This window comes from Pogoniulus pusillus, chromosome 18, assembly GCF_015220805.1.
Source record: "Pogoniulus pusillus isolate bPogPus1 chromosome 18, bPogPus1.pri, whole genome shotgun sequence".
NCBI lineage: Eukaryota > Metazoa > Chordata > Aves > Piciformes > Lybiidae > Pogoniulus > Pogoniulus pusillus.
In genome coordinates this window covers 6840345-6861972 of record NC_087281.1, presented here as the reverse complement: position 1 = coordinate 6861972, position 21628 = coordinate 6840345, and the positions used below count along the sequence as shown (strand labels likewise).

At 40.6% G+C, this 21628-nt stretch overlaps 1 protein-coding gene across 1 annotated transcript in view; it reads right to left on the bottom strand.

Moving 5' to 3' along the window:
• DNAH8 (dynein axonemal heavy chain 8) overlaps positions 1 to 21628 on the bottom strand; it is a 173005-nt gene that overhangs the window by 21659 nt on the left and 129718 nt on the right. Inside the window, exons 73-83 of the mRNA XM_064158308.1 lie at positions 21290 to 21461; positions 20765 to 20920; positions 17269 to 17424; positions 14549 to 14731; positions 12308 to 12413; positions 10702 to 10954; positions 10413 to 10603; positions 9308 to 9429; positions 7199 to 7317; positions 4694 to 4896; positions 2721 to 2794 (exon numbers count right to left, since the gene is read on the bottom strand). Of these exons, the coding sequence (XP_064014378.1) occupies positions 2721 to 2794; positions 4694 to 4896; positions 7199 to 7317; positions 9308 to 9429; positions 10413 to 10603; positions 10702 to 10954; positions 12308 to 12413; positions 14549 to 14731; positions 17269 to 17424; positions 20765 to 20920; positions 21290 to 21461 (1735 nt within the window). The remainder of the gene's footprint in view (positions 1 to 2720; positions 2795 to 4693; positions 4897 to 7198; positions 7318 to 9307; positions 9430 to 10412; positions 10604 to 10701; positions 10955 to 12307; positions 12414 to 14548; positions 14732 to 17268; positions 17425 to 20764; positions 20921 to 21289; positions 21462 to 21628) is intronic.

Sequence of the window (21628 nt, the reverse complement as noted above, 5' to 3'; positions counted from 1 at the left end):
ATACAACTGAAATATTAATGATGAAGTGATGGATAAAAAAACCAATCAAACCAAGAAACAACAAAACAACATGGATGAGGCACTTAGTGCCATGGTCTAGTTGATTGGATAGGGCTGGGGGATAGGTTGGACTGGATGATCTTGGAGGTCTCTTCCAACCTGGTTGATTCTATGAACAGCAAAAAACCCCCCATGACACCTAATTGAAGGAGGTCTTTTTCCTTCTTTCAGAATCTTAAATAATTTTGTCAGAGATACAAATGAACCAGGCTAAGTTTGAAAAAATGATCTACCTGTAACAGTACAACAGTTTAAATTATATTATATACTCTTGGCCACAGGTAAGAAATTTGTCTTCATAGTCACTAATTCTGTTTTGATCTTTTAAATTTAATGTTCACATATATCCTTCTCTCTGTAAAATATGTGCACTACTAAGGCATTTCTTCCAGAAATTGTTCCTAGTAACTCTACTGGAGTGATGTTTTGAGCATCCTTATGCTCTCAATTGAGGGCCAAAGAAAGGCAGGGATCCTCCAGTTTTCACTGTTCCAATAAACTGGAGGTCGATGGTGACCATTCTAGATATAAATAAGTATGAGAAATGTATGCATGCATTTACATATCAGAAAAATGATAGCTTCTATAAAGAGAATTCTTTTTTCCCAAAGTGGGACACATCTATATTCTAGTTACTGGTGTCACAGCATTTGGTAGGATTTGAGAGGTTCCTGAGGAACAGTATAGAGAATTTCCATAACAAAGAATCTTGGATTCTCTGGCAAGTGTGCAGTAAAGGCTAAATGCAAGTATTACTTACTTGTCCACAGTAGAAAAAGACAGAACACAGTGTACTACAGTCAAGTGAATAAATATCTGACAAGAGGTGTGTCTTTTGTCTCAAATGAAGATATCACATGGATAGCAGGAAATTATCTACTTGAAGATGTTCCTGCTCATTACAGGAGTGTGGATGAACTAGATGACCTTTAAAGGTCATCTTTTCTTGTCTCTGCATGAAAGACAGAAAGCCCTGGAAAGTCTCAGAAGCACTTCGTGACTGAAGTCAGAATAAGATGACAGAACTTTGCAGAAGTGTAAAAAAAAAATGTTTCCTCATCTCATTATGATTAAACATCGGAGAATAAAGTGACAAAACAGCTGTTTAGTTGGGATGGAAATCTGAAGCTATCTTGTTCATGAACTTGCAACAGTCTTAAAACATTTGTGCTTGCAGAATGTTCTGTCTTGTGATCTCATTTTCACCATTAGTGCTTCCAGTGACCCAAGGAATCTAGTGGATGTCAAATATTCTGAGGAGTTAAATTTTAAACCTCAGTGATTCCATCTTTAGTTTTTGTCATGGATTGAGTTCAACCTGCCGGTGTTATTCATACCATGCAGTCATGCCAGCTTTAAAAATGGAAGTGCTAACTGGAGCAAAGTATTATGTGGCTTGAAGTTCAGACTGCAACATGGGAGGCTTCCTGTTCTGGTTGCTGTTTCTGGGTTCTGTCTTCTTGGCTGCAGACTTTTTTCTGAAAGCATGGCAGCAGAATGGGTGGTAGTCAGCTAGCAGCTGGTTTGGGTTTTCTGGTTTATGCTGTATTTTTTCCCCTGTGTATTTCACTCTGCTTCTTTTGCAAATAGTCTAAGCTAAGGTAGTCATGCATTGTAATACTAGATGAATTTGATTATTAGCTAAGGTAATTGTGAATTGTGATTACCATATCTGATGATATATTAAACTCTTATCTCTTTATCTCAACGCTGAGTTCTTTTGTGTTACTCTTCCCCTGGCATCTTTACTCGGTCAGCAGGCAGGTTAGCCCTTGCGCTAAACCACAACAACTTTTTAATCTAACTCTTGATGAATACTCCCAATGTACATATGAAAGCATATACTGGTGAACAAACAGGTAATAGGGTAGTGTGGCAGGGACAACCACCTTGACAGAAACAAAAGCCTGACAAACAAGAGACAAAATGCTAGAGGTTGATAAAGATCAGCTTGGTGCCTCTCAGACATTAACCAGCACCTCTGTGCCAAGACTCTTACCCTGTATTTGTGCAAGCTCCAACTAATTAGAACTAACCCCACTGCATCCTCAGCTTAGGATATAAATAAGAGTCCTGCTATGGAGCCATTTTGAGCTGGTCACCTCAGTAGCTAGCAGCCTGGCAGTAGCTAGCAGCCTGGCAGTTGGATCTTCTCCCCCTTGGACTGCAATGCCATCTAAGGATACTTCTGTAAATTGAGTGTCTTCCTTTGGGGAGTGTATATTTTGGGTACACCTGGGTGGGAGGTTTCTCCTTTATGGGTGAGTCTATTCACATTTTGGATCATCGTTCTAGAAAGAAAATTCCTGAAGATTTAAGGTCAAAATTTAATTGGTTATGTGGTATATAGTATATTCCTGACAGACATCCAAACTTGTAATTTAGTTAACTTGGAAGGAGTGGTGAGTAATTTTGATTACAGTAAATCTGGATTTTTGAGTAGCTGTTGCTATCTGGTTTGGGGGTGCCTCCATGACAAGTAGCAATCAAAACTTCTCCCCAACACAAATCAGTTCAGGTCTCTTTGAGTGACTATTAGAAGCATTGCAGTACTTCTGCTTTATGCCTGATAGGAAGGTGGAAATGCAAAATACTGAGGATTGCATTAATAAAAAGTAACATAATATTAACACAAAGAAGATGTATTGAATTTTTCTCACCTGTTGCATTGACATCTGTATAAATTTGCGAGCATAAACTTCTTGCCCTTGACCCATAGAGATGGTCCTGCATTCTACAACACATTTAACAAGATATGATTAATGAACTTGTATTCTTGGGAAAAGATAAATATTCCAATCCATTAAAAAAAAAAAAGTGATATAAACACGACACAGCCAAGCACATTTTTATGCAAAATTATATACTTATGAAAGTAGAATCCCTTCACCATATTATACTCTTAGGTATAAACTGTTGTCTCAGTTCTAATTTAAATTTCCAGAGACTCAAATAAATTTGATAGAACCAATAACAACTTATGGAGTGCCCTTCCCTCTTCCCCCTTCTTTCCCAAAAGAAAGGAATTAGATGTAGAGAGAGGAAAGGTAAGCACGCCCAAATAAATGAATCTTACTCAATTTGGAAGCTAAAAACTTTAACAATAAATGAAAAAGGTGTCTGAGGTAGGGAAGTTACAAAGGTATAGGGAAGGGAAAATAAATACAAAATGTGTAAATACAAGCCAATTTTGATGGTAATGGGTTTGTCGGCCTCATGGGTGATGCCCATGTGGTAAAACAAAGAGGACCAGGAACAGGATGGTGATGCTGGTATGAAGGAAGGCAGGGAGTGCAGAGAGAGAGAGAGCAGGAAGCCCCCCCTGCTTTTATGGACCTTTAGACAGGAAGGGGGAGTGAGCTAACCATCACCTGGTGGTGTTCAGACCCACCCCTGGGGAGGGGTCAAGACCACCTAGGGTCAGGTTCAAGGTTACTCCCCCTGGAGGGTTAACCCTATACAATTGTTAAGCTGAAACTTTGTAAATAGGCTTTAAACCATACATCCACAATTTTTTGCAGTGTTTGTAGCAGGGGAAGAGTGACAAATGGTATTGTCAGAGAGAGTTTGCACTTAATTTTAATGAAGTCAGCATTTGAAACGTGATCCTAGATTTTTAAGTGTAGAAAACGAAGCCACAGAAATGAGCACAGTGCATAATAACAGCATTGCATTTGTTGAGTATATGAATGTGACTAATGTAATGAGCATAAGTATCTACTTTTCAGTTTCTATGCAGTTTATCAACATGTCCATATACTGTAGACATGAAGTGTGGAATATACAAAAGCAGACTCTGCTCATATTTGTTATTACAAAGAATCTTGTTAAAGTAATCTTTACATTTTTACATTAGGCACAGTTAAAATCAAAAATCAGTACTGCTATTGTGACAGAATATAGGATAAAAAAAAAGAAAGTAAATATTGTCTTACAGATAGGGACTAAAAACTGTCACCACTGGGAAAGATGATCATGGATTATAAAAAAAAGACAAACCCTGTGCTGTCTAACTTATCACAAAATGATTCTCAGTGCATGATCTTTTCTTTAAAATCTTGTTTTACCTCTGAGATGATCAGTAACAAACAGTGCCATTTGAGCTGATCCTCTAGCTCAGACATAGGGGAGAAATGAACACTCCAGGGATAGGCCACATAAATGGCAACAACAGATAAATTAATATAATTTCATTGGAGCATCAAGAACTTAATATCTAGAAGCACAGTTTGTTCTGCCCTTATCCCGCTGGCTTCTGCTGCTGCAGCTTCGCCTATCTTCCCCGGCTGCTGTTTTGGCTACTGCTGCTTCTGCTGCTTCACCGCCACTTGACCCCTTCCCCATCTCCCTTAAGGTTATTGTATTTGGTTTTTTTTTTTCCCCTTCCTTTCTTCTCTAGTTATTATCTCTCTTTACTTTGTTATACTTATACTATAAGATAATACAATTTCATCTTTCCCTGACTTTTAAAAAAGAAGCGGGGTTTGTGTTGTGAATTTTCTTCCCGGGGGAGGGATCAGCCCAAACCCGGGACAATAGTTTAAGAATGCTTTTCAGAACCAAAAACCTCTGAAATTATTTACGTTACCCTTCTGTATCCCGAATATATGACAACGAATAATTGTTTTCATACCCAGTTTAAGTTTCCTAGCCAAAGAATCAATCTGCATAGTTGGGTCAGATCCCATAGACAAGAAACAGATGAGAGGTGTTCGTGTGTCACTTTCCTCCCAGGTTTTTTGTAAGTTCAGGATAACTGGTTCTGTATATTTCTCATCCAGGGAATGTGCAATATATTTCCTGGCTTGGGAAAGTGTTCGGTCTGGACACCAAGACCTAGAAATGAAAATATAGACTAAGATACAAACTCACTACCTCTTCCTTTGGCAAAGATGAGACTAAGATCAGAAATGCTATTTTTACCAAATAGAGAGGGTTTTTGCTTCATAACATGTACACACAGAGAGAATCTTACATATATTTGCACATTTGCCATTATAGAATAGCAGATGGAGCTGATAGTCTTCCCTCTGCTTATCACTGTTCGATACTTATCAGTTGCTTACAATTTTGCCTTCAGTAAACTGTTGACAGTGGAATGTTCAGTTTGGGGCATCATTATTGTGTTGGAACATTCTCCATTTTAAACACAGCTTTTGTAGCTGAGAACACAAGTGGGGAAATGCAAGACTGCAGAAGTTTCATGGGGTGTGTTAGTCTTTTAGGTTACATATTTAACTCTTCTGCACTGGACTGCATTCATGTTGGGAATCAGGCTTTCTTTTCCCATTGTGCTAGTTTGAAGCAAGTTAGAATGTTTTGGTAAAAGAACTAGATAGTGGGCAATGAAATGAAAAACATTTTTGTCTCCTTCTCTCACAGTCCTGCTGAGAACTCTGGGAAGAAGAAGTAAACATTCTCCATTTTGTCCTTCATTCTGCCTTTGCCTTCAGACCTGGTCACATCTCATTAACCTTGCTGCCACTACCCTTGCTCCCTAACCTCTTGGCTGCACCTCTCTTCTTCCTGGGAACTGGGGTAAGGTTGAGAGGGCAAGGGGAGGTGTTGGGGTGGTTTGAGAGCCCCTCCTGGGGACTCAGGTTTCTGGGAGGGGAGTTGTGCTTCTGTATTGTTTATCCTTTGTATATTTCTGTATATAATTGTATATATTGTAAATAGCTGCTTGTATATTTGCTGCTGTAAAATAAATAGCTTCATTTATATTCCCAGAGGCCGTCTGAGTTAGCTGGGGCAATTACAAAAGTGTGGGGGGGCGGGTAAGAGCCCAAACCATCACACCCATGGGAAAAAAAAACAACAAAACCAAAACAGCAGCCAACCAACTACTTTTCTGATAAAAGATAGGAGTTTTCAAAACATCAATGTATAGGCTTATTATTTAAAGTCTTACTATTTAATGTCTTAGGACTTAGATGCCCCCTCTCCCTTTTGGGCATATAGAATGTAACAATATAGTACATCCATGAGATTCTAGCTTTTTTACTGTACAAGTTCAATCTCCTCCAAAGCCAAATCATGGTCAAGTAATTAATGCTGTTGGGTTTTTAAGTGTCTCTGATTTATTTGTTGCAGATCTTGAAAAGTATACAATGAATGCAATAAGATATGATCTCATGCATAAGGCAGCTGAATGCTGCTTTGGGAAAATCCATTCTATCCCAAGGCCTGCCACAGAGATCTTAGCTGATGCAATCAAATCATTTATAGCACACTTTTCACATGGGGCTTTTGAATACCTGTTTTTCATTTTTGCAGATCTCTTTGGGTTTTTATTACTAATTTAAAGTAATTTAAAATAGTTTGTTTTAAAAAAATCTTTTGAGAACGGAGTGATTCTACTTCTTCAGTGACTTTTTAGACAAGTCTGCAGTACAGGTCTCAGTTTCCATTTGTCATAACATAAAAGCAAAGCTATACAGGATATTTTCTAGGTCTTTTTTTTCCTTTCTAGACTCTTCAGAGGACAGCTCTGAAGTGAGTTGTGCTAGTTTGAAGCTAGCTAGAATGTTTTGGTGAGAAGAATTAGATTACAGGCTGTAAAAGGAAAACAATGGTGATGTCTACTTTGCTCATAGGCTTGCTGAGATGTATAGGAACAAGAAATAAAAACATAGATAATCACTCTCACTGGGGCTGCTGGCTGAGCTGCATCTTACTCTCTAACCTCACCCTCCATTTTGGACTAATCCACTTTGCTTCCTAACCCCCTGGCCGAACCTCTATTCTTCCTTGGGATTGGGGTAAGGGGAAGGTGAAGGGGTGGTTGAGAGCCCCTCCTGGGGACTTAGGTTTCTGGGAGAGGAGTTGTGTTTCTGTATTACCTTTTACTTTGTCTATTTCTGTCTATAACTGTATCTCCTGTAAATATCTGCTTGTATATTGAGCTAAGCTGTAAATAATAAGCTTCATTCATATTTCCAGAGCCAGCTGAGTCTAGTCTGGGTGATTTTCAAAGTGGGGGGTGGGGAACACCCAAACCATCACATGAGTGAATTAAATAATATTTCATTTTACCCAGAAATTAATTAAAATCATGGTATTATGAAAATAGCATACTGATAGACTGAGAGATGTGATGATTCAGCCATGTATGTCTCAACTTTCTGAAGGTGCTCACCTGATAAGTAAAAGCTTGCGAAAGGTATCAAGTGAATCATTATATCCATCAGGAATAATTTCTTCCTCAGGAGCATCTTTATCAAACCAACTTTTCCATGCCTTTTCATTACAGGCTATCTAAATTTATTACATTAGCACACAAACATATTTCAGCTGTAGTAAGATCTTGCAATTGTATATTGTAATGAGAGTCTGTTATTATATCAGGGTATATTAAAAGTAACATTAAGCATGTAGTGTTTAAGACATACACCATATGGATTGCTGTTAAGATATTACTAACAGAAGTTTTAGTACTAAAATGCAGGCTCTTAAGCTAATCAGTTATCCATGAGTTCCCCTCTCAAAGCCATGCAGCTACTGAAGAAAAATGAGTAACTAACATAAGGATTGTACTACAAGAAGAACATACTGTGATTAATTTACTCTTTATGACCACAAAATACTAAGAAGAAGAGAAAAATCTGTTCTGGAACAATCCAACCAGCAAACGAACGACAAATTAAAAATAACAGATTCCACTGAGCTTTTGACTTGAGAAAGAATAAGTCTGACCACAAATATAATTATTTAGGCACCTCTTAGAACACATGGCTTTACAGCACAAGGGCTGGACAGATCACAATGAGAATTGCTATGAGTCATGCCTTTAATGCAGTGACTAAGAAAAGTCAATTACTGCGAGGAGCACATCTGTTTTGAACTACAGCTCCATAAACCTATTCTAAATGAAGCAGCAATGTCCAGTTGGCCTGGGAGAGGAGTGAGAAATGAACATAGAGGGAACTCTTCCAACTGTGTACATCCTATAATGAAACTCATTCAGAGTGATTCATAAACATCAATTGTCCCTTTCTGAACTACAATCCAAATATAAAGAAAAAAAATTACTTTGTAGTCAAATAGTTCAGTTCCATGTTAACTGAAATCAACCTAGGCACATGCTAGGAGAGTATTCAAGAGGAGATACCTTCTCAAAGCTAGGCCACAGCCAGAGATACATTATGGACCTAGAAGGATGTAGACTCAATAAAATCATTAAACTTTCCTTGTATTTTATTTTGCACCATCTCTCACTGAATGGAGAGTGTATTCCCAAAGTAATAACTGCAAAAAAGTAGCAGAGTTATCTAAATGTTTAAAGAGAGATAGATCTTCATTAAATTAAGTTTGGCATCTGGGACTGGAGAGCATATTTTTTAGAGGAGAAAAAAAAAGGTAACTAGAAAGAAAAAAAGAAAACCATGGGGAACCTGGGCATACCATTTTCAAGCTTTTCTTCTTACTTAAAGTGATTTTCTGTTTGTACTTCAACAAATATTGAGACAGTTGTATTTAACAAAAGAACAGCATATATAATGGATGCAAATAAGTACAAAAGAGGTCTTATTTCTGCATTTGCACTTTAAAAGTGGATATCCCCTCTAATATTCCATCTCTATTTATTACTAAAATCACCTAATCACCAAAAATCACTTTTGAATATATGGTGGTTTCAAGATAATGTTAAAAGGTTAAACAAAGAGGTCTATTAGGGTGATATAGTTGCCTAAGAGTTTTGGAGTCTAAAAGTTTGTTTTCATAAGTTCTAGAAAAGTCCCATAACAAAACCATTGCAATCTACAAATTAACAGGAAAATACATAATTCGTAGCCCCATAACAAATTTAAATGATGTTAACAAGTGTGCAGTGGCACGCATTTTTTGGGTCCTGTGCCAGAGTAAAGAGATAACTAGTATTCTGCCAGCATTTTTCTAACTCAAAGTCCTGTTTGGATACCTCCAGAGACCAAAACCTGGAAGAAATGGGCTGATAATGCTTTGATCAGAAACAGCCAGGACCACCTCCAGGTAGCTAAAATCTCTGCTACTCCTCAGGGTGTTAAATACCATCACAAAATGGACTTGGCTGACCAATGCTGTCCCAGCAAGTGTCCTTGCAATCAGCCTGATTGACAAGAAGTGCTTGGGACACTAAAAACCCCATAACTGTACCAAAGTAAATAAAATAGCTGATAAACATGTCACAAGCTTATGTGTGCATAAATTCATATATGTTTCAATAAAATAAATACTATTTTTAGAGCTAGCTCATCATATCTATCACCTGATTCAAAATTGCTTCAAACTGTGGAAGTTTGCTCAATTCCACTAGGTTTAGCCACATCATATCAAGAATCCAGCGGAATGGTTTGGGTGGGCAAGCCTGCAGATCCAATGCTGCGCCTCCTGTAGATAGAATCATAGAATCATAGAATCAACCAGGTTGGAAGAGACCTCCAAGATCATCCAGTCCAACCTAGCACCCAGCCCTAACCAATCAACTAGACCATGGCACTAAGTGCCTCATCCAGGCTTTTCTTGAAGACCCCCAGGGACGGTGCCTCCACCACCTCCCTGGGCAGCCCATTCCAATGGGAAATCACTCTCTCTGTGAAGAACTTCTTCCTAATATCCAGCCTATACCTACCCTGGCACAACTTGAGACTGTGTCCCCTTGTTCTATTGCTGGTTGCCTGGAAGAAGAGGCCACCCCCCACCTGGCTACAATGCCCCTTCAGGTAGTTGTAGACAGTAATAAGATCACCCCTGAGCCTCCTCTTCTCCAGGCTAAACAGGCCCAGCTCCCTCAACCTCTCCTCATAGGGTTTGTGCTCCAGGCCCCTCACCAGCTTCGTTGCCCTTCTCTGGACATGTTCCAGCACCTCAACATCTTTCTTGAATTGAGGGGCCCAGAACTGGACACAGTACTCAAGGTGTGGCCTGACCAGTGCTGAGTACATAGAAACATTCCAGTGGAATACATAGGACATGTCAAGCATCAGAATATATTTGATATTTCTTTTGAAATTATGGTGGGTTTTTTTCTGGCTATCTGTAATTTTCACTGAGGAACTAAATGCACTCTTGTGTACCTAGCATTTATGTTTGGAAAACCATAGGATAATTTAGTCTGGAAGAGACTTTAAGAGGTCTCTAGTCGAATCGCTACAAATCAGGGTTGGCTATGAAATAAAATCAGGTGTTCATCCTGGCTGGTCTTGAAAACCTCAATGGACAGAGAACACACAACCTTTTTAGACAGTTCATTCTAATCCTTGTCTGCCCTCATAATGAAAAAACCTTCCCATATACCCACTCTGTACTTCCCTTTTTTCACTTTATTTCTGTTGTTTCTCATCTTCCTGCTATATAATTTTTTTCAAACTTACCTCTACTAAGTGTATGGAATTCTGTGCTTTTCACATGTCCTCTCTCAAGATCAATTTTTAACGTCAGGAGAAGGGTAAAGAGGAATTTGTGGTTTTCATGGAAGCCTCTAACAGAATATGAGTAAGTTTCAAAGGTAAGATACTCAATAATATTTTTTATTCTTTGCTGAGGTAAAGGAGACTTCTTAGATCTGAATGACAAAACAAAGCACAAAGAAAGCGTGTCAATTATAGTAAATACCTTAGAAAGACAAGTATCTGCACAGTAGAAAAATCTGGGTCTTCCTACCTGACCATGGATTGATCAAATAACTTTAGGAACTGAGCCAGTGAAGTTTGATACATATTATTGACCATGCTCATTTCTGTAATAAGAAAATAAAGAATGCTCCCACGTGTAGCAGCAGGTCGATATTCCTCCTGAGCAGTGTTAATCTTCACTTCAGTTTCTGCTGCCACAGACAACTTTATAGCTACTTCAGCAGCTGTTTGCTTAGTTGTTTGGAGGACACCAATCAAGGATTCATCATCTACTAGTGAACCTAAAAAAGGAAAATATTGGATGTTTAGGACATTTTCCTAACAACTTTTCCACTTCATATATGTAAAAATAAAAAAAGCCAAATTAGAGGAGTTATTTATAAGAAATGGAAACTGTATACTGACTTCCAGAAAGATTTTACAGTGGGGATCAAATAGGATATGTAACACTAAAAATTATTTTTATGTTCAACATGCTAAGGAAATGTATTCAACCTATAGCCAGGTGGGGGTTGGTCTCTTCTGCCAGGCAACCAGCAATAGAACAAGGGGACACAGTCTCAAGTTGTGCCAGGGAAAGTATAGGCTGGATGTTTGGAGGAAGTTCTTCCTAGAGAGAATGATTGGCATTGGAATGGGCTGCCCAGGGAGGTGGTGGAGTGGCTGTCAACCAGGTTGGAAGAAACAACATTGAACACCTCAAGGTCAAAAGTATTTGTCATTTTATATGGTAATTTAACCTCTCACTCTCAGCTTTGCAGTTGCTGATGGTAATTCATTTACTTTTACTTTTCTGATTAGAAAAAAAAATGGATTGGGCAAACAAGTCAAAATCTATAGATAGAAGTGATGCAGGCTCAGAGCTGTTGATCACATCACCATTGGTGAAAGATTTCATGCCTGACTGCCTTACCAAAACAAGAAGTCTGCTCCTCACAGCTAGGAAAGCAGCACACTGATATACTACAGAAAGCAACTCCTCTTTCCACTCAAGTTTATCTTTTTGCTTTAGCAGCATAGATTGAGCAGAAAGTTCACTGAAGAAAGTCTAAAATAGGCAAGTTAGCCACTCTGAAAATTTTGCTCAAGCATCACAGCACACACACAACCCTCTTACACCCCTCTGAAGCACCCAGAGAACACAGCATTACATGCCCCTTGCTTTTTTCCTTTCTTGCTGTTGTCTTTCCCTCTTACTGAGCACAAGTAGTTTAGAAAGACATAGAATCAACCAGGTTGGAAGAGACCTCCAAGATCATCCAGTCCAACCTAGCACCCAGCCCTAGCCAGTCAACTAGACCATGGCACCTAGTGCCTCATCCAGTCTTCTCTTGAAGACCTCCAGGGACAGTGACTCCACCACCTCCCTGGGCAGCCCATTCCAATGCCAATCACTCTCTCTGCCAACAACTTCCTCCTAACATCCAGACTATTAGGTGTCAAAAATACTTAGTGTCAAGGGTTGCATATATTGGCATGAAACCCACCAAATCCCTCATACTTTGCTAAATTACCATACTTCAAGTTTCTGCCATTTTATTGTATCTTGGATGGATAAATCAGTTCCTGTATGGAAAGGTTCTAATGTGAATCAATTTAATTTGCCAGATCTACTTAATCATTTGATACAGAACCTCTGGTTGCACTTAGTTTATACAGAAGGTTATCTTCCAGTTCTTTCATCTTCCTCTTATTGAAAGTTACATCTTCCATGAGTTTAATCCGTTCTGCTTCTAGTTCCTGTAATTAAAGAAAAAAAAAAAAGGAAGAAAAAAAAGAAAGAAAAGAAAAAGACATGACACTCCATAAACTGCAATAGTTCAAATTCAGAGGCAGATTTTTTTAAGTTCTGTGATGGTTTGGGTGTTCCCCAGCCCCCCACACTTTGTAAAATCACCCAGACTGGACTTAGCAGCTCTGGAAATTGAATGAAGCTTTTTATTTACAGCTTAGCACAATGTAGAAGCAGATATTTACAGTATATACAGTTATAGACAGAAATAGACAAGGGAAAAGGTAATACAGAAACACAACAGCCCTCCCAGAAACCTGAGTCCCCAGGAGGGGCTTTCAACTGTCCTTCCACCTTCCCCCTACCCCTCAACCTTACCCAAGGTCTTGCCTTATGTTTAAGGTAGTATGGAAGGTCGGCCAGGGGGGTTAGGAAGCAGGTGGACTTAGTCACACAGACAGCAGGTTAGGTTAGAGAGAGAGAGTGCAACCCAAAGCCCAGACAGAGAGTGACTGTCTTATCTATACTTACATTTCTGCTCTTATACCTCTCAGCAAGCCTATGAGTGAAGTAGACATCACCACTGTTTCCCCTTCACAGCCTGCAATCTAATCCTTTTCACCAAAACATTCTAGCTAGCTTCAAACTAGCACAAGTCTATTAAATGTGATAAAAGATACAGGTGAAGAGATGGATCCAGTCATGAAATGTTCATTTCATTTACTCAGCTATTTAAAGTGTGGGTTTATAACATTCTCTTTTTATTGCTGTTGGTCACTTTGGGAGGGTGTTGTTGGCTTGTTTTTAAGCAATGAGTTTTCAGTGTCTTATTGATGCCAAATGCTTATGTTTAACTGTGTCACACTGACAGTCATATGTAGAAGATACTCTAGATGTGGTTTTGATATTGGGAAATTTCTATACTGTATCTGAATAAAAAAAATTAGAAAATCACAAATGCCTTTTTTCCATTTGTTGTGGTAGGCCTGATAGGCCCAAAATAGGCTTATCTATGTCCTGCCTTGCCTAGGCATGTTTTTCTGCTCCACCAGAGAGGCAAGTGTGGAAAACAGACACAAAAGAACCTGGAGCTGCTGAGTCCTGTGGTGTAAGGCACACACACTTAGCTTGTGCCTGCCTAGTGCAAGGCTGTGCTTTGCCCAAATTAGGGAAAAGTGAGCCTGTGGCTTAGCCTAATATGGTCTGGTTTGGCTAACTGCCATCCTGAGTGGCTGTTCTGTGTCCAAAGGGCAATTAATCTCATCCCACATTGATAAAAGGAGATAGGCAGGTGAACAACCTGCTTTTGCTTCCCTGCTTTGCTCCCCTGCTCTGTGCCTGCTCTCTCTGCTGTGCCCAGCCCTGCTGCTCTTGCACACTGCCTTATTGCTGCCTGCTAAACTCCACTGCCGCCAGTTACCAGGAGCAGACCCTGGATGCCTGCAGGTGATCGGCCTGTGTGGCCAGCGTGACATGGTGCTGAGACTGCACCACATCTGCCTCTGCATCTGAAGGTCCTGCCTAGAATCCCTGGACACATACACAGATCATCCAGAAGAAGCCAGGAGACAAGGTCAGAGATTGTCTGCATCCTGTCCCCAGAAGCCAGGAAGATTCAAGCCTCAATGTCCAACAAGACAGAGTCCCCTGAAAGCATCTGGGCACTGTCTGGACTGTGGCCAGCTTCTCTAAGTGGGTAATAATAATCTGTAAATGCTTAACTGCTTCTTTGTAATTCTCTATTGCCTTCTGGCAGAAAAGAGCTTGAGCCCAGCTACATGGCAAATGGAGTACTGGCTGCAAGCAGATTTTGACCACAGGAATAGTCTCTTCCAGCTCAATTAATGTTTATGTATTTTGTATTTATACATATTCTATTATCCATAGAATGTTTCCATAACCGTGTAAGAACCATAATATTGTCAAAATCAGTGGTCTGGGGTGGTGAGAGCTGTGAATAGCAAAATTAATAAACAACATTAATTCGGGAAAATATCATCTTGCTTCAATTAACTTCTCTTCTGCAGCACCATTTGAACTTTAGTTTTCCCCTACAGGCTAAAACCAACTGCATTGAGAGAAAAGAAGAAAAAAAAAGGGAAAAAAGAGGGATCACTGCAGTTTGTGTATACTGCTAGCTTACCTGTTTTTCAGTAAGGATCACTCTTCTCAGTAACTGATTCTCAAGTCCTTTTACAGTAACAGTAAAATCAATAATTGCTGTTTTTGCATTAACTTCAGGTGTGAAAGCAGGATTAGGTAGCTTTGTAGTAATGTACAGTCTAAATGTACTCAAAACATCTACTTCCTTGTCACCAATTTTCACCTGTGGAATAAATTAGCATAGTATTAAGCAGAAGGAAATGAACTTTATTTGAAGCAATAATAGTAACCTGGAAAAAAAAATTACGTTATTTGAAGTGTCAGAAAAAGGATGCTTAGTTCATAATTAAAATGTGCCAGGAAAATGACAAGCAATGACCAAAAATAGCAGCTAGGATGCATTATAAAACTAGCATTCCCCTGCAAGATTACTTCCATCATTGGTTATAAATAAATTGCTTTAGAACCATTTGGTTTAGACTTTGTCCTTCTAATCACAGCTGAAAGATGACAGAAACCTTTGGGAAAATCAGTGTTCTGCTGTGTTGAGGAGAAAGGCAGGGTCTGCCTGGACAGCCTGATCTGCTTTTATGATCAGGTTACCCACTTGGTGAATGAGGGGCAGGCTGTGGATGTACTCAACCTGGACTTTGGCAAAGCCTTTGACAGCATCTGCCACAACAAGCTCCTGGCACAGCTGACAGCTTCTGGCTTGGACAGATTTACTCTGATATGGGTCAAAAACTGACTGGAGGACTAGGCCTAGTGACTGGCAGTGAATGGTGCCACATCCAGTTGGCAGCTGTCACTAGTGGCATCCCCCAGAGATCAGTGCTGGGCCTGGTCCTGTTCAATATCTTTACTGATGGACTGGACCAAGAGATCAAGTCCAGCATCAGTAAGTTTGCAGATGACACCTGCTAGGAGCAGGTATCTATCTGTTGAAGGGTAGGAGAACCCTGCAGAGGGACCCTGATAGGCTGGATGGGTGGGCAGAGGCCAACGAGATGAGATTTAACAAGGCCAAGAGCAGGGTTCTGCACTTTGGCCACAACAACCCCTAGCAGCGCTACAGGCTGGGGACAGAGTGGCTGGAGAGCATCCAGGCAGAAAGGGACCTGGGGGTGCTGATAGATAGTAGGCTGAAGATGAGGCAGCAGCATGCCCAGGTGGCCAAGAGAGCCAATGGCATCCTGGCCTGCATCAGGAACAGTGTGGCCAGTAGGACAAGGGAGGTTATTCTGCCCCTGTACTCAACACTGGTCAGGCCACACCTTGAGTCCTGTGTCCAGTTCTGGGCCCCTCCATTCGAGATGTTGAGGTGCTGGAACATGTCCAGAGAAGGGCAACAAAGCTACTGAGGGGCCTGGAACACAAACCCTATGAGGAGAGGCTGAGGGAGCTGGGATTGTTTAGCCTAGAGAAGAGGAGGCTCAGGGGGGACCTCATTGCTGTCTACAACTACCTGAAGAGAGGTTATAGCCAGGTGGGGTTGGTCTCTTCTGCCAGACAACCAGCAACAGAACAAGAGGACACAGTCTCAAGTTGTGCCAGGGGGAAGTCTAGGCTGGATGTTAGGAGGAAGTTCTTCACAGAGAGAGTGATTGGCATTGGAATGGGCTGCCCAGGGAGGTACTGGAGGCACTGTCCCTGGAGGTGTTTAAGAAAGGCCTGGATGAGGCACTTAGTGCCATGGTCTGGTTGACTGGCTAGGGCTGGGTGCTAGGTTGGCCTGGATGATCTTGGAGGTTTCTTCCAACCTGGTTGATTCTATGAACAAAAAAATTATTTGATCCAATAGCAGAACATAAATGACTGGCAATTAATTCTATATTTATTAAAACTAAGCAGATCTTATACAATCTTTCTAAAGGAACTGTAAATTCATTCAGAATTTTACACAGAAATTATACAGAAGTTAAAATATTCCATATCAGCAATCTAACTTGAAAGCAAGATGTGTGCAAGGAAATCTAATCACTGAATCATTACAAGGCACTTCAGATTCCTGCTTAAGGAGGAATTAAGTGGTCCTCCTTAAGAGGAGAACCAAACCACTTCCATAAGCATAGTTTGTTCTTACACTTAAAGTAAAACTACTCCACAGAAATAACAATCATTTTATTATCATCAACAACAGCAGTCTGGTCTGCCAGACTCATACTCCAGCCAGTTAATAAAGTTTGAGATAAAGACCTATGAAATCACACAGCATGTGCAGTAATTTTATTTCACAATGTTTGAGGAGGGTTTGCTTTAAAAATTGGGAGGGATTACTTGATCTGATGAAGGTTGGAAAGGCTCATGATTTTTCAAAGCTGAGAATATAGTTAACATAATTAATAAACCTTTGGGCTTTTTGGCTTGTTCCATGAAAAAACAACTCCATTGCAGATTAAAGATTCTGCAGCTCCTACAGTCAGTGCTCAACACTAAAAAGAAATTATTTTAAGGGGTTAAAAGGGAAGTGTTTGAAAATCAATAGAAAATATTTTCAATATTCAATAGGATAAACATAACTGGCTCCAGTTTGGAATGTTCAGTAATCGTGTCAGTAGTTAAACTCAAAGTTTAGACTCATGAACTTACTACTCAACTGAGGTTCCATCTGCTTTGTTGTTCTAATTCAGTTTGACTCTTCCCACTACCCTACCAAATACAAAGTTTACCTGATTCAGTATAGCTTTGGAATAAAAGGGCAAAATATAATTCCTCATTAAAGTTAACTACTTAGTGCAGATCTTTTGTTTCATTACTAACCTTAAAAGAAGTTCCAGATTTCATGAAATTCTTTTCTAGTACATTATCAAGGACTGGATCCAACTCTTCCCCTATATCTTCAATCAAAAGTGATCGTCCCAGTGAAAGACTATCTTCTAGGTGTGCACGGAAATACTTGTCATTCAAAGTTGTCACCTCAAAAAGTAAATTATAAGTTGACTTAAGTACAAAAATGATTCTTCAAAGGCTTAAATGAAAAATCATACTTCTAACCACAAAAAATATTTTCATTGGGTTTGTTAACTGAATTTTAAATAAACTAATTAATGTTGCAGTGGTTTATGCAGAAATCTTTCTTTCATATACAATGAAAAGTGCCATAAAAAGGTAAACTAAAAAACTGCCAGACTTAATTGTAAGAGGAATAATGTACCAAATTAAACTCAATTCAAGAGAGATGTTGAGGTGCTGGAATGTGTCCAGAGAAGGGCAATGAAGCTGGTGAAAGGCCTGAAACACAAACTCTATGAGGAGAGGTTGAGGGAGCTGGGGTTGCTTAGCCTGGAGAAGAGGAGGCTCAGGGGGGACCTCATTGCTGTCTACAACTACCTGAAGGGAGGCTGTAGCCAGGTGGGAGTTGGTCTCTCCTCCCAGGCAATCAGCAATAGAACAAGGGGACACAGTCTCAAGCTGTGCCAGGGGAAGTCTAGGCTGAATGTTAGGAGGAAGTTCTTCCCAGAGAGAGTGATTGGCATTGGAATGGGCTGCCCAGGGAGGTGGTGGAGTCACCATCCCTGGAGATGTTCAAGAAAATCCTGGATGAGGCACTTAGTGCCATAGTCTAGTTGACTGGCTAGGGCTGGATGCTAGGTTGGCCTGGATGATCTTGGAGGTCTCTTCCAACCTGGTTGATTCTGTGATTCTGTTCTATGGTCCAACATATTTAGAACTGAAAACGTTATACATATTTCTGAAGTCAGAGACAGCTAACTTTTATTTTTTTATTCCTATTTCTATTAAATTTCTATGTCATAATGACAAGATTTTCTGGGTTCAGCTTTGAAGTGTTGGTGTTATAAGCTCAGATCTTTGAAACATCACAACATGTCAAGGAAGAAAGAAAATTACAATTCATGGAAGAAGAGATTAGTCACTTGGGAGAGCTACTGAGAAGTAGTCAGGGCTTGTAGGAACGCAACAAGGAAGGTCAAAGCCTTCTTGGAACTGAAGATGGCAAAGGAAGTAAAACAGAACATGAAGGACTTCCTCAAGTACATCAGTAGAAAAAGAAAGAACAGGGAAGGTGTGAGGCCACTGCTGAACAAAGAGGCAGCCTTGATAACTGAGGATGCAGAGAAGGCAGAGCTGCTGAATGCCTTCATGTTGCTTCAATCTTTACACCTAAGGCTGAACTCCTCTATGTACTCCAGACCCTGGATGAGGGAGAGGAAGCCTGGAGGAGGAATGCTCCCCACTGGTCAGTGCAGACTGGGTTAGGGATCAGTTACGTAAATTAAACATTCACAAGTCCATGGACCCTGATGAGATGTACCCAAGGATGCTGAGAGAACTGCCTGATGTTGTCACTCTGCCACTCTCCATTATCTTTGCCAAATCATGGGAGACAGGAGAGGTGCCTGAGGACTGGAGCACAGCCAATGGCACTCCAGTCTTCAAAAGGGCAAGAAAGAGGTTCCAGGGAACTACAGACCAGTCAGCCTCACCTCCATCCCAGGAAAAATGATGGAGCGGCTCCTGCTGGGGGGCAGCTCAAGATACTTGGAAGAGAAGGTTATCAGGAGTAGTCAGCATGGATTTACCAAGGGGAAGTCATGCTTAACTCACCTGATAGCATTCTATGATGCCATAACTGAATGTGTAGGTTCAGGGAAAACAGTGGATGTAGTCTACCTTGACCTTAGCAAGGCCTTTGACACTGCCTCCCGTGACATTTTAGTGAGCAAGCTGAGGAAGTGAGGTGGGTTAGGAACTGGTTACAAGACAGAGTTCAAAGAGTCATGATCAAAGGTGCCAGGTCCAGCTGGAGAGCTGTGACAAGTGGTGTCCCCCAGGGATCAGTGCTGGGGCCTGTCCTGTTCAACATCTTCAACAATGACATTGATGAGGGCACAGATAGACAGACTGTCTGCTCAGCAAGTTTGCTGACAACACCAAGCGGGGAGGCTTGGCTGATACAGCTGAATGCTGTGCAGCCATCCAGAGAGACCTGGACAGACTGGAGAGCTGGGCACAGAGGAACCAGATGAAGTTCAACAAGGCCAAGTGCAGAGTCCTGCATCTGGGGAGGAATAACAAACTCCACCAGTACAGGCTGGGAGGTGATCTGCTGGAAAGCAGCCTTGTGGAGAGGGACCTGGGGGTCCTGCTGGATAACAAATTAACCATGGCACAGCAATGTGCCCTGTGGCCAAGAAGGCCAATGGGATCCTGGGGTGTATTTGGAGGAGTGTGTCCAGCAGATCAAGGGAGGTTCTCCTCCCGCTCTACTCTGCCCTGGAGAGACCTCATCTTGAATACTGTGTTCAGTTTTGGGCTCCCCAGTTTAAGAGGGGCAGGGATCTGCTGGAGAGGGTCTAGAGGAGGGCTATGAGGATGATTAGAGGACTGGAACACTACCTGATGAGGAGAAGCTGACCTAGGACTTTTCAGTCTGGAAAAGAGAAGAGTTAGAGGGGATTTAATAAATGTTTATAAGTATCTGAAGGCTGCCAGGAGCGGGGGGGACAGGCTCTGCTCACTTACTCCCTGGGATAGGAATAGGAGCAATGGCAAAAGAGGTTCTGCCTCAACACAAGGGGGAACTTCTTTACTGTAAGGATCACAGAGCACTGGAACAGGCTTCCCAGAGAGGCTGTGGAGTCTCCTTCTCTGGAGACTTTCAAGGCCTGTCTGGATGTGTTCCTGTGTGATCTGTGTTAGATAGGATTGTCCTGCTCTGGCAAGGGGGTTGGACTCGATGACCTCTTTGGGTCTCTTCCAGCCTGTATCTCTGCATGGGGTTGTTGTGGCCAAAGTGCAGCACCCGGCACAAGAACTTCACATTCTTTTTGCTCTAAGACTTGAAATCTTGAGAATCTAGAGATCCTAAAACCCTGAAAAATTATGAAGGTCCAGCAGAGTATGGTAATTTGTCTGTAATCTTAATAATTGTTGTCCAATTTACTATCATTTAACAATTTCACCACTTTGCCCTCTGTATAGGGAACACAGCCATTCTGAACGCAAGGCTACTTCTAAGGAAGAGGTAGCCTTGCTAGATGTCATACTAACATTTACTTATGCCTTTGCCAAGACCACAAATAGGATTTACAGCTCTTATCAAGTTCCCTACTGATGCATCTACATCATTGTCAGTCATTAAAGTTATCTCCAGATGTATGTTAATTCTGAGTTACACTGAATTAAATGCAGACACACCTTAAAGCAATGAAGAAGGGAAGGATTTTGAGGTCCCTTCCAAACTGGTATTCTATGAATATAATAGAGTAGATTATTCCTTTCAAACACTGCTCACCTGTAGTTCATTTCCCTCCTCTTTCTTTTTAATCCACGATTTCCCTTGAGTTTGTGGGTCTATCAGAAGTGGGTATCTAGTTGCCTTAGTGACAATGATACCATTTTGAATTGAAAGGTCATCTCCAGGTAGTCCCTGAAGATTCCACTCACTGATCTGAAGAACATTTAAAAAAACAAAAAGGATTTTTTAAAAAAAGACACTTTTAAAAATGAATTTTTGAAGTTCAGCAGGGGAAAGTGTAGAGTTTTGCACTTGAGAAAGAACAATCTCATGTAGCAGCATAGGTGGGGGACTGACCTGCTGGAGAGCAGTGGAGGGAAAAAGGACTTGGGAGTCCTAGTGGATGAATTGCTCAGCACAGAGGTGATTAGAGGAAATGGACAAGAACATTTTGAAACCACAGAACTATATTGCACAGTAATACTGGGGATTACAGCTCTAAGAAAGCCTAATGCTGGCTAACAGGCACAAAATATGACAATTGAAATCGTAAAAGAAACCCACCAAACAGTAAGAACTTACCGTTGCTGGATCTACTAACATAGAAATCAAGTTCAAATGTTCAGAAAAGGGGATTTTATGGGCTCTCATCTCTGCTTCCCATAAATCTTTAAGCAAAAGATTCCTGAAGCTTTGATTAAAAGGTCCACAGTATGAAAGAAATGCTGTGCAAAGAAGTACATCTCCCACAAGCCTAGAAAAGGAACAAAATCCTAGTTGAAATATGAGGTACAATTTCACATCCTATAGATTCAGACAAGCAGCTTTGGAAACGTTTTTATGTTTGTTCTGAGAAGAATTTAAGGAGAGGGCTGCTGTTCTTTGAGATCAGCAAATAGTTTCTCTGCATTTCAATAATAT